The 13,645-nt window shown below is 37.0% G+C and overlaps 1 protein-coding gene across 1 annotated transcript in view; it reads left to right on the plus strand.

Annotated features, from left to right (window-relative positions):
• The window catches only part of LOC125658154 (deleted in malignant brain tumors 1 protein-like), a 51,696-nt gene that overhangs the window by 11,810 nt on the left and 26,241 nt on the right, over window positions 1-13,645 (plus strand). The window contains exons 6-10 of the mRNA XM_048889310.2: window positions 232-276; window positions 979-1,047; window positions 5,836-5,977; window positions 12,011-12,135; window positions 12,233-12,295. Of these exons, the coding sequence (XP_048745267.2) occupies window positions 232-276; window positions 979-1,047; window positions 5,836-5,977; window positions 12,011-12,135; window positions 12,233-12,295 (444 nt within the window). The remainder of the gene's footprint in view (window positions 1-231; window positions 277-978; window positions 1,048-5,835; window positions 5,978-12,010; window positions 12,136-12,232; window positions 12,296-13,645) is intronic.

Raw genomic sequence — 13,645 nt, forward strand, 5'->3', positions numbered from 1 at the left:
TCTCCCTCATGCATAGCTCTTATCCTTGGACGAATTTGGCTCCACTCTTTTGGCACGCTGGTTTTGGCTATATTCAGCTCTAAAACTTCATAGTTATTTCGGATTTCAAACATTTCGGTTGAGCATCACTGAAGAGACATTATTTGTCGAAATGCGCATCTGGTGCATCAAAATTGGTACCGTATAAGTTTTACATACTCAATATATTTATTTCCTCTCTTTGATATTTAGGTGGTACAACTGTACAATCTATAGTCAACGTCGGCGATCTGTGTGGTAAGTGGAAATCTTATCCAAAACATAATTCTGAACTCTTTTTAAGATGAGATAACCAAATCATTTTTTCCCGTGCTATATTAAAACTCGAAACTAATTGTGAAAGATTTAAGACATTGTTAAAGCCAAACCTTCCTTAGTAGTTCCTTCTCGTCCACTGCACTTTGTACGGAAGCAGAACACGTGCAAAGGATGTTGATAAAAAGAATCAGAAGTGGAAACTCGCTGTTTTACATTATACATCAATAACACGAAAGCATGGTGTCTGATAAAAATGATATTTAAAATGAGTTTTCTAACCTGAAAAAATATTTCAAAGTGATTAGTTAAATTCAATTCAATATTTCAGGTTAAACTGCTTACTGTTTCTTTTCCTTTGAATTAAACTGTTTACTATGTAGAATAGGTATCTTATCATGAAATATGCAAATGTTCATACAGCTGTTATCAAAGTACGAACTAACTTGATAAAAGTAGCATTAATATTCATCTCAGTGATTATACATCATTTCCAATTTTACTTCAGAATTTGTCATATATCAGTAGTAGACAGAATGTAACTCTATATGGTGGACATAACATGTGGATAGGGGTTCGGAAATTCAACTTTGATCGTTTTTTCTACCTCGCAAAGTTACACAACAATTTATTGAAATGACAATTTTTGTGGTTAAATAGACGTACAATGTGGAATTATTTCAGTTTCCAGAACAAGTAATGCAGTAACAACATCAACAACAGAAATATCGACGGGAAGGTTTAGCACATTTGGTATGTATTTCCGTTAAAGAAGCTGGTATTGTAAGATCTGTGTACTTTCGAACAATTCGATTCTTTAGTAATGATTTCTGAATATCAACCAATAAAGATTATTAACATTTGAATGACAGTATAGGACTTTGGAAAGTCCATCTGATGGGGAAATTACGTCATCATTATTAGCCCAGCAGATAATGTCTATATATGGAAAAATCTTTCAGTTGGTGATGCAAGCATCAAACTTGGTACATATAATAACCAAACATAGTTAAATAAATAAAGTACGTTAGCCACCCGAAAAATATAATATAGCGGCCATTTTGCAAGATGGCGGCGGCTTACATTAAGATATTGCATATTCCTCCCTCTATTGTTTGTTAAAAGTGCTCTGTGTTTCATATTTTCGGAATCCGTGCTTTTTTGCCTTCCAAACATGATGAGAGACATTTGTGAATCGTTACGTAATGAAATGCCGGCCATTTTTTTTTCAAAATGGCGCCAAAGCATTATGTAAGTGTTCAGTATCCAATAATTTGTTTTGTGCTTTTGTTTTTAATTGAGTAAAACACCGCTTATTCATTACTGAAGGAGTATTTCATACGATTTAAATCTTCAAGAGATATTTATTTAAAAGAGTGACAGTCGAAGCACAATCAGGGCACTCTGGTGACGTCACTGCTGTGGAACTCAGCATGGGGTCCAACATTAGCTTTACTAATTTAATGAGCCTCTATAAGCAACGTTTGATAAATTGGGAATAGAAGCACCAAGTATAAATTCCACGAGACTTAAAGACAAGTTGTTGGAAGAGATCCCTGGACTAGAAGCTCACAAGAAAGGTAGGGATATGTTATTAGCCTATAAGGAAGACCTCGGCGAAGCATTATCACAGGCGATGGACTATTCGGAGGCACTGATAGTAGCGAACGCAGCAAAGATATTGCATAAACGTATGCTGGAACATAACATGCCCTTTCAAGGATCTTTCCATGACAGTTGTATTGAAGATTCAATGCCATCTCTTCTTGTACAGTTTGTTTGCATGATTGAGCATGGTGCTGACATAAAATCTCAGCTAAGATTTGGTGCTTCGAAAACGGACTTAGCAATGGCACAGCTGCTTCAGTACAACTGTTACACAAAATACAGAGATGAGTCAAAAACTTTCAGGCATTCTAAAGACTGTGAGACGCCATTTCCTGTATTTATCGGTATGTCAACTTATTCAAAAACCAGGAAAAAGATATTAGTTGAAATACTTCATGATCACGGTCTTAACGTCTCTTATGATAGGGTGCTTGAAATATCTGCTCAACTAGGCGATGCAGCGGTCTCCCAATTCTATACGGAAGGTGTTGTTTGTCCATCAAATCTTAGAAAGAATATTTTCACTACTGCTGTTATGGATAATATTGACCACAATCCATCTTCAACGTCTGCATCAACATCATTTCATGGGACTAGTATATCCATCTTTCAGCATCCAACATCGGATAACAAAGGTGGGGTGCGGGAGAAGTTACCAGTAAATTCGAAAGCTAAAAAGGTTCCAGAACTACCGGACTCATTTACCAACATACAACCAGTTTTTTTCTCTCTGATAAACAGCCTAAGCCTTCGAGAGTTGATAGTCCTGCTTCAGTTCCAACTTTACAGCTTCAGCCAGAATATGAATGGTTACAAAAGGTCAGTCTCATTGAATCCGTAAACGAGCATGAAATCAATGTAACATGGTCATCACATCATGCATCTAAAGGTAGAAGCCCATCTTTTGAAGTTAGTATAACATCTTTGTTACCATTACTCCGGAACCAATCACACTCAGTTGCCACAATCAGACATGTAATGGATAAAATTAGTGATATTGTTGCTGTTTTGAACTCTGGTCAGATCCCCGTGATTGCTGCTGATCAGCCTATATATGCAACAGCCAAACAAATTCAATGACACTGGCCAGAACGTTACGGTGACGACAAGTTTATCATGACGTTTGGAGGGTTGCATATTGAGATGACAGCTTTTAAATCAATCGATTCACTATTGCAGGATAGTGGTTGGACTGGTGCTCTTGTAGAGTCTGGGGTAACAACGCTTGGTACAGCTGAATCATTTTTATCTGCTTCCAGTGTTACTCGAACACGCCAAATACACCAGGTAACATCATGCTGTTTATATAAACTTCTAAATGAGGCCTATGAAAATTATGTCACAGAGGGAAATGAGAGCAGTCTTTCCAAAAAAGACTGGGTGAAGAAACGTGAAGCGGAAAGTCCAGTTTCAGTTTTGGAATTTGATCCTTTATATGGAGTTGGCTGTATTTTTGCTGATTCGTTCTTTTCGAGAGGCAGACTTTTTGCTTTACCGACAGTCTCTGCAAGAGTTGAAGCCATATTTCTTTGCTAACAACAATGTTAATTACGCGAGGTGGCTTCCAATCCACTTGAAAGATATGATTTGTTTGGAGGAAATGCACCCTCAAATGGCAGTTGAATTCAGAAGCGGAAAAATTGTGGTTCACAAATCAAGTCGTGCATTATCTGCTTTGCCAATAGATCATGCGCATGAGCAATACAATGCTGTGATCAAAGGTGACAGGGGTGCAGTAGGAATAACAGATAACAGAGGATCCGTCTGCACTACGAAGATGGATGGTCGCAAGTCCATAGGTCAGCTTTCTGGTAGGACAGTATGAAACATTGTGTGGGGCAAAAGATGCCAACAAAGAGGTTCAGCACCATGAGCAGAACAAACATGCCCAGAAAACGTTCATAGAAAGAGTACAGAAGCTTCATACTGTCATGAAGGAGATGGAAAATCCATTTATGGAGGAGACTGGTGAACTTCTTACCCTGGATACCAAAAGTGTAGCTCATGCTAGTGCTGCAGCCTTGGTTGCTGAACATTACAAGAAAGGCAAAGCAAGTTTTGATGAGTTTCTAAAGGGTCTAGAAGAGGGACAAGACTGCAACTTTTATCATCCAATAAAGAGGAACAATATTGATTTCTTTCGTCAAAAGCCAGAAGCATCATCAAAAGATCTGAAGCTGAAGAATATTAAAGATGACTGTCAGTTGTTTTCTAAATTGTTTATTTCATGCCAGTCACGAGAGTGCGATTTAAACGATTTTTTCAAGCACGAAAACCAATCTTATCCGGCATCTCTCAGTGACAATGGTAGATGGCATCCAAGTCAAAAATCTCAACTGGCACAGATACTTGAGGACAAAGTCACACTTGCAGAGAAACAACCTGATGCTGAAGTAATAATTATCGATGGGTCAGCTTTAGTCAATTACATCCATCCAAAGATTTCCAAGACCTTTGAAGAGTATACTACTCTGGAGTTTGTTCCAAAAGTTCAATCCTACTGCTCAAAATATTCTAGAATCGATCTGGTATTTGATGTCTACAAATCAAGCAGTTTAAAGGCTGAGGCGAGGACAAAACGAGAGTTTGAGGGAAGGCAAAGGGTATCAGAAAAAGGTAACATACCAAAAAAACTGGCAGAATTTCATGAGAGACAATACGAACAAAACAGAATTGTTCAACTTTCTAGCAACGAAAGTGATTGAACTTTGCACAACAAATGTTGTTTATGTTACAAGAGAATACAGCGTTGTTTGCAACAGGCCACTAAATCTTGAAGGTGTCTCAAAATGTAATCACGAGGAAGCAGATACTCGACTTTTTGTACATGCCAGACATGCTGCAGCAGAAGGAAGAAAATCCAGCATGACTAAAGCTAATGACACAGATGTTTTGGTTATCGCGGTAAATGTCTTGCCTGATCTTATCAACATAGGACTACAAACACTTTGGATAGAGTTTGGTCAAGGAAAGAATTTAAGATGGATTCCAGTCAACGATATCCATAAAGAAATCGGCGTAGAGAGATCGGACGGTTTGTTGTTCTTCCATGAGTTCACGGGATGTGATGTTGTATCAGCCTTTCGAGGCCAGGGAAAGAAAACTGCATGGCAGACATGGGATGTTTGCCCCGAAGTTATAGATGTGTTCACAAAGCTTAGTAAGTATCCACCAATGATAAGCGAACACGATCAGAATGTGTTGGAAATGTTTGTGATTATGATGTATGATAGATCAAGTTCGACTGCAGCCATTGATGATGCAAGACTCGATTTGTTTGCTCGGAAACAGAGGTCCTATGATTCTATTCCTTCTACCCGTGGAACACTGATTGAGCATACAAAGCGTGCAGTTTATCAAGCAGGATGTATCTGGGGTCAAGCGGCGATCTGCAATATGGAACAAGAAAGTCCTGGCGATTGGGGCTGGAAGAAAAATGGTGGCACGTGGATGGTTATTTGGACAAAGTTGTCACCAATTGCTGAAAGCTGCCAACAATTGACAAAGTGTGGATGTAAAACCGAGTGTCATGGCAGGTGCAAATGCTTCCGCTTGACCCTGCCCTGCACCGCACTATGCTCGTGTAATTGTGATAATTGAATTGTTTTGCAAGGAGAGTAGGATGTAATTCTACATAGGGTAATTAGTACTGCCTTTTCGTAGTTTTGACTCGTTTTTGTGTCCAATTGTACGCATTTTTATATATCAAATGTGCAATTTTCAGTTGCACCTTCAGTCTTTCCAATTCACGAATACGGTATGGCCGCCATCTTGAACAAAAATGGTCTCCATTTCTAGATATTTGGTGGCTAACGTGCTTTTTTGATAAAATAGTGTTTAAGGATGTTTCATACCAAATATCATGCTTGCATCACCTACTGAAAGATTGTTAGGGTTTTTTGCTTAGCTAATAAGCACATTTCTTTTTGGAAGGTTACTCAGATGTACGGATTGAATATGGCAGTTATGGTATAGTGTATATCAACGGCCGTGTGGTCTGCGATGTCGGATTTGATTCTCGGGAAGGAGAGGCTCTTTGTCATTCGAAAGGGTATTCTTATGATTCATACCGAAGGTAAGAACTGTATTCAGTATTTTTCGATGAAATTCAGAAACTTCTTCGGCTGAAATCCTACTCAGAACTCAATATAGAACTCGGTCGATTAATATTGGATTCTTAGTTGTTGAGATGAAATCATGAATCGACCTCTTCAAAATGCTTTGCCTCTCGTTTGATCTGATGGTCCCCGACTGTCAATTCGACATGATCCTACTCTTTGGATCAAGTTGCTGTCAACTCTCCATGAACCGCCACCTATTGTTCTTTTGAATTGATGGCGTTATAACAAATTTGGCGATGAATTGAATTTCCGCCAACTTGGGGAGAAAGAGTTTAAAACTTTGAAACTTTTTTTGAATTCCGGAGCATAATAATACAAAAAGGTGAGATCAACAACAATGTTGAACACAATGAATGAAACACAACAGGAAGGTAATATCATAGAAATATGGACAGTATTATCTTGATAAATTTGGCAAGTCCTATCATTATTTTGGCTTTACAGTTTATTAATTCATTATTTGCTAATAATATTTCGACAATCAGTCAAGCGTTTTGGCAAGAATTTACACCTTTTACTAAGAAAATAAGTAGAGTTGAACAGATAATGGACACATTTGATATCCCGGTCAATGGGTCGAATGAATATGAGTTATCGTACCTATACTGGATTCCTAAACTACATAAAACCCTTACCAACAAAGATACATTGCTGGATCCAGTAAATGTTCTACCAAGCCCCTATCTTTGCTCCTCACGAAACTATTAACAACTGTGAAGGGGAAACTTCAAACTTACGGTGCGACTACATATGCCAGAAGTGGTGTTAATCAAATGTGGATTCTAAAAAATTCTAAAGTACTTTTAGTAAACTTGAAATCGCAAAACTTTTCCCAAATCAATAACATTAAAACCTATGACTTTTCAACACCATACACGACCATTCCTTACGATAACTTAAAGACTAGACTTTCTGAAATCATAGACAGTTGCTTCTTCAACAAATATGGAAAAAGGAAATATTCATATCTAGTGATCAGTCATCCAAAAACTTACTTTGTTAAACACCACTCTGATTCCACGCACAAGAACTCTGATTTATTGATTGATTTGCTGTTTTCCGCCACACTCAACAATTTTTCAGTTATCTGATGGCGCCCAGTTTTTTATTGGTGGAAGAGAGAATCCAGATACAGTGTACCTGGGAAGAGACCACCGACCTTCTGAAAGTAAACTGCGAAACTTTCTTACTTGCCGGCGCGAGCGGGATTCGAACCCGCACCGACCAGAAGTGAGAGGCCGCGTGATTTTGAGCGTGATGCTCTAACTACTCGGTCACGGAGGTCCTCAAGTACTCTGAAGTTGAAATAAGAAATATGCTAGAGTTCCTCATTGACAATATCTTCGTGGTCTTTGGTGATCAGGTCTTCCAACAGTCTGTTGTAATACCCATGGGCACGAATTGTGTTCCTTTGTTAGCTGACCTGTTTCTATATTCATATGAAGCAGAATTTATTCAAAACTTCTACTTGAGAAAAAACAGCTGTTGCTGTGGCCTTCAATTCGACATTTAGATATATTAGAATATTCCATTATCACCTGTATATGGTGTTTATATCTCAACCGATTCGATACGCAAGAGCTTGTTCTGCGTATATTCAGTTTTTAAATCGAGGCAAGCTACTGACAAACAATTTGATTGTACCGGGGTTCAACAGTCTCGATTGAAGTCAGCATTTCGCAAATTTTATGGTCGTTATAACGATTTAGTTCGTCAATACAACTTATCATTGGGTCAAATGCTGTCTGACGTGTTTCATACGGATTGTTAGGCCGTTCTTAGCACACTGATTTTGACTACGGATAACTTCGTTTACCTGATCAGGATATAGGGCTGACGGCGGATGTGACCGGTCGACAGGTGATGCTTACTCCTCCTAGGCACCTGATCCCACCTCTGGTGTGTCCAGGGGTCCGTGTTTGTCCAACCCTTAACTTTGTATTGCTTATAGGAGTTATGAGATTGATCACTGTTCGTTATCTTCACCTTTCATTCAGCTGATATTAAAGTGTTGTCAGCATATAGCAATGAATATAATCTATAATATACTTCAATTTCTGAATCATCAAACACCAGATGTGCAATATTACAAATATCAGTGAGGCCACTATATTAATGCGACATAGAATCAACCAGATGATTACGAAATATGGAAAACAAAAGAGATGATATATTTTCTTCCTGTCTAACTCCAATATTTGAAGTGAAAAAATCTGAACAAATACAGCCATCTCTAGCACAAGATTTGACATTTGTATACAAATTATGAATAACAATTAGAATTTTGTCATTGCCAGAGTTACTTAGTAATGTTTGATATAACATTATTCTGTTTACAGAGTCGAAAGTTTTACGATAGTCATAAAAGCGCAATACAACTTTTTCCTTCGGAATAAGTATAAATCTATCATTGTTAAGATTAAATAGATGGTCTGTTGTACAGCATGCTCCTCACATAGGAATCCAAAATTTTCTAAGTACATGTTTCACACCTCGAACAAAATATTTTTTAGTGTACGAAATAACTCGGTACACCCCAAGTCCAAACTTCATGGTTAGGCAATCGTGCCGTTGTATTTCATTTATTAAACCAATAATTAACAATGATTGATAACAATCAAGGAAGGGTGTCGCGCTTTCTGAATACGATGTGTCAGTTACCGGAATTGATATGGAACATTGAATATTAAAACAAAAACACAAAAATTTAGCTCTCTCTCTCTCTCTCTCTCTCTCTCTCTCTCTCTCTCTCTCTCTCAGTTATTTGTTTTGCCTCATTACTAATACTTCCTGAAAATAATAAAGGATGTGTACTCACCATCTTCGGTCACAAAACGATACATCCAGCAATCTATTATTTGAAACAAATTCAAAAGACACGGGAACAGTTTTATATCACTCTATCAGCATATCTGATCTATTTTTTTTGTTGATCACCCAACTAGTATGTTTTCAAGATCATTTTTAGAAATGATATATAGGAAATGCATGGAAGCATTTTTTATCATGCCCGAAAATGTCCAAAAGAATAGTTTTAGTAAGTTCTTAACTTAAATCCATTTGAAAAGACATGGTAGACACTCTTGAAATATGGATGAAGATATATTGAATATGTACAAAGAAACCTAATAATACTTGAAAACTACGGCATAATACCGTTATCTACAACGCGGTGCAAATAATATTTGACGTTATTTTACGTAACGTCAATAACGTAAAGGGTGTGAAATAAAGGAGATTTCATGTGTTTTACATATTGTACCGTCTTCCTATTTACTTTCTTATTCTTGAAATGTATAATGGGAAAAATGGATAAAAAGGGGCGGATGTAAACATTTTGTAAACTTCGTTATTATGTGATGAAATCAAAGGATTACCTCTTAACAATAAATGATAGGAATAGTGCCCAATAGAGACAAAAATCAGTAACAAACACAGTTTAAAAAGGCTCAAACTAATCTGCACTGCTGTGCAAATAACAGGAGTATATATAGAGGGACGAGACTAGTGGTTAACGGGCTGAAACTAATCCACTCCGCGTTGCAACTATATGTAAAAAAGATCAATCTTGTATGCCAGCATACTTCAAGTCTAAACCCAGTATTTCCTACAGATATGTTTCTACTATTGAATCCAAACTTTTAAATAAAAACAAACTTTGCAATGTCTAAATATAGCCATGTTATACTTAATCCCCCTACGTGTTCATGCTCTTCGTCTTCTTTCATCTTTAGTCCAGCTGAACGCCATTACTGTTGTTGTTGATATAATTGAAAATGAGTACCTGAAATTACTTATTTTAAAAGGTCCTAAATTTAGAGAACCCCGGTCTTTCAATTGGCAACAGAACTTCATCTCTCTTATGAATTCTGTCTATTATTATGTTACATAATGTGTTGAATATTAAAAAGAACTCAATACCTTGTCAGAATGGATGAAAAGTATAAGATGGATATTAATATCATGTAGTAGACTTATGGAAACAAAAAGTGCGTACCATTTATCCTTCTGTGTTTAATAAACAAGAATTGATAAAAGAATTAGATAGGTTACAAGAGGAATGAAAAAGGTGAAAATATTGATTGTTTGATTGTTTAACGTCCCTCTCGAGAATTTTTTACTCATGTGGAGACGTCACCATTGATGGAGAAGAGCTGGAAATTTAGGCTAATACTTGGCGCTTACAGCCTTTGAGCAGGAAAGAATCTTCATCGTGCCACACCTACTATAACACGGGGCCTCAGGTTTTCGGTCTCATCTGAAGGGCCGCTCCATTTAAACACTTCTACAATAAGTAAGGGGATACTGAAAACCTATTCTAACCCGCATTCCTACGGGATGAAAATAAGAATCATTAAAGGTATATGTGCCGTTTAAAACAGTATTTTGTATGATGTTAAAAAAAAAACAGACTAAACGTTTGTCAGAATGATCAACTACGAAAAATGATATGATTTGACAATTTTGAACAAATTATATACGGAAGTGTTTCATATCAATTGTTTGGCCGTTCTTGGCACACTGATTTTGAGTACGGATAACTCCTTTTACCTGATCAAGATATATAGGGCTTAGGGCGGATGTGACTGGTCGATAGGGGATGCTTACTACTTCTAGACATCTGATTCCACCTCTGGTATGTCCTATGTTCCGTGTTTACCAAACTCTCACTCGCCATTGCGCAGTGGTTCTCTCTACCCTGTTTCCGTCTGACTGTCTTATCGCTGAATGTGTCCCTCCAAGAGCCTGTAGGCATTCCACGTTTTCAAGTCGTCAAGTTGTTTGTTGACTTTCGAACTTCCGCATGCAACGTCAAGTGATTATGAATACTTCGAAGTGGGGAGTTCGCTCTCCGATTCGGAGAATACATGGTTAGATAGGAAATTAGCTTGATTACTTTTTAATTCGATTTAGTTGAATTGTATAATTTGCATAAGGTGTATAACTTATACATTTAATAGTTTGATATAAAATGAATGTTTTTTCCTTCGAAAATATCCAAAGACTACGGCATCTATAGTTTCAATCTCATAACTCCTATAAGGAATACAAAATTAAGAGTTTGGCAAACATGGACCTTTGCATATACCAGAGGTGAGAGCAGGTACCTAAGAGGAATAAGCACCACCTGTCAACCGATCAACCGCCGTGAACCCTATATCTTAATCAGGCAAACGGAATAATCCGTCACGTAGTTAAACTCAGTGAGTAAACAAGGCCTAACTATCTGTGTAGTTCTATTTTATTGGATTTAAGGTAGCTCACTACACAAAAGCTTATACTCTGTATGACACTACGTCACAAGATGGCGATTTATAAGTTTTTTGAAATTATTTGTATCGATCGACTTGTTTGTCTATCATCGTAGCTCAGTGGTTAAAGCATTGGGCTGGAAATAAAAGAGAAAAAAAAAAGCATTGGGCTGGTGAACCGCAGATCTCGAGTTCAAATCCCCCAGAGTCTTTTGTTCATATGTGTTAAAATAATTTTTTTGAATATCGTGTTTTATCCAAATTTGTATATTTTTTGCCTTTTTGGCATATATACTTATTGTATATCATCATATTGTTTATAATTAAATAAATTCATACTGATATGAGAAACTATTTCTGGGTGTAGTGAGCCACCTTAAACACTATTTTATTCACAAAAAAGTGAATGGAATTTGCCAGCAGGCAAATCATATTTCAGCCCACTCCTTTCATTAACGTAACAATAAATCGAATACATATATATATGATATGTTTACAAACAAGATAAATGTTTATCCGTATATACAAAACTACAAGCTTAGACTTCGTAAATATTACACACTACTATAGTTTCTTGGTTTCTATTTGAATCAGTAGTTATATGTCATGTAAGTTATTCGATATATATTCGCATTGCAACTTTTGCAATTGACAGACATTATTCATTCTTTTTCTCCACTCTGTCTTTCTGTTTTACCTATTTTTATTTATTCTGTTGGTATCTTTATTTTATAGTCGCACTGCAAGCAGCCATTACGGTACCTCTGAGGTCAGTTGCCGGTCTGGTGATCTGTATACCTGTTCGACAAGACCACGGCATCAATACTGTTACTATGCAGTCTACCTGTACTGTAGTTATGGTAATGCGGAAAGCGTGTCTTACAGATTAAAGCTTTACAACTATTAGTACATATGTTTAGTTTTTGAAAATGAACATGAAAACCTTCTATTTTGTAGGGAGCACATATTATTCAACAACAGAAGCATCAACAATACAAGATAAATCGACTCATACAATAGGTAGGTGTGGAGTCAATCAAAAGTTTTATTTTCTACACATTCAACGGACGGTGCATTTTAGCAAATCTTCTTTCGACATATTTCCAATTCTCGTGAAACTTGCTTGTAATTTAGAAGATATCAATCAATTTTGATTATTAGGGTTACATCAATAAACCATTGATTTTAAGGAATGAATTTATTATTTTTTCGTTAAATGGAGGCATACCACGAAAAAAAGACGGAAAACTGCATCATTGCGCGTAGTGCATGATGCAGAAGTTTTCCGTCTTTTTTTTTTTTTCGTGGTGTACCTCCATCTAACGAAAAAATAATGGATTTATTCCTTATCATTTAATATTTTAAAACATTGAGTTTATATGATAAAACATTATATAATTTGAGTTTAACTAACGAGTTATTCTTGGACTATATTGTATTTTGTGAATAAACCAACTAAATCCGTTAGGCCTAATGGTGACTTCCACAAACTGTTGTTTACTGTTGAGCAAACGGGTTTCTTGTGGACTGAAAAATGCAGTTTTAAAAGGATGAGTTAGAGATAAGTCCTGTTGAGAGAAAATTGCTTGAATTTTGTTGAGTGGAACTGGAATTAAGAGCAAAGTTCGATGTCGGTACTAACGGAAAGCGTGGAACATGTCCATAAACATGATGTTGTATGCCAAGTAGGGTTCTCTTGGGGGTTGTCACGGCTTCCAAGTGGACAAGTGAGTGTTACAGAGGGTTTTTCGAGTTTTATCAGTGAATTCCTAAGGCGTCAAAGCTGTTGTAACGTCGTACGGAAGCCTCGTTTCGGTACCAACTCATAAACATATTATGCCGGAGTTCGAAACCACAGTTGTTAATTAAGGGTTATGATATTGCAGTATCTCTGAAGCTGAGTGCGGTGTATCTGGTATTTGGGTTTGTGACATGGTGAAGGAAGTTGTCGCAAGGTGCAAACTGGACTATTGTCATCCCCGGTTAAATACATTTAACTCTCAGCCCGGATTTGCAGAAGCAGACGTGTGTTGTTATATTGGGGGGGGGGGGGGGGGTTTCGAGTTCCCGTTCCGTGCGTATTTTGTGTTTTAAAATCTACCTGATGTGATTTGGCGATTTTTTAAGGCATGCTTTCCTACGGTTTAGCTAAAAATCAGACGATTTTACTCACTGGTTTTGATACCGAATTTATGAACCAGTGCCATCGGTGTGTGGCAGAGGGATGTAATACGGATTTGAGTAAGAGAAGAAAACAGCCACGTAGTATCGTTTTTCAGGAAGGGAGCCAGAGAAGATCCTTTCACACTATTTTGTCTAAAATTCTTGACAAGAATAAATAAATATATCAAAACAAACAAAAACTAACAT

Source organism: Ostrea edulis, chromosome 9 (genome assembly GCF_947568905.1).
Source record: "Ostrea edulis chromosome 9, xbOstEdul1.1, whole genome shotgun sequence".
NCBI classification, from domain to species: Eukaryota; Metazoa; Mollusca; class Bivalvia; order Ostreida; family Ostreidae; genus Ostrea; species Ostrea edulis.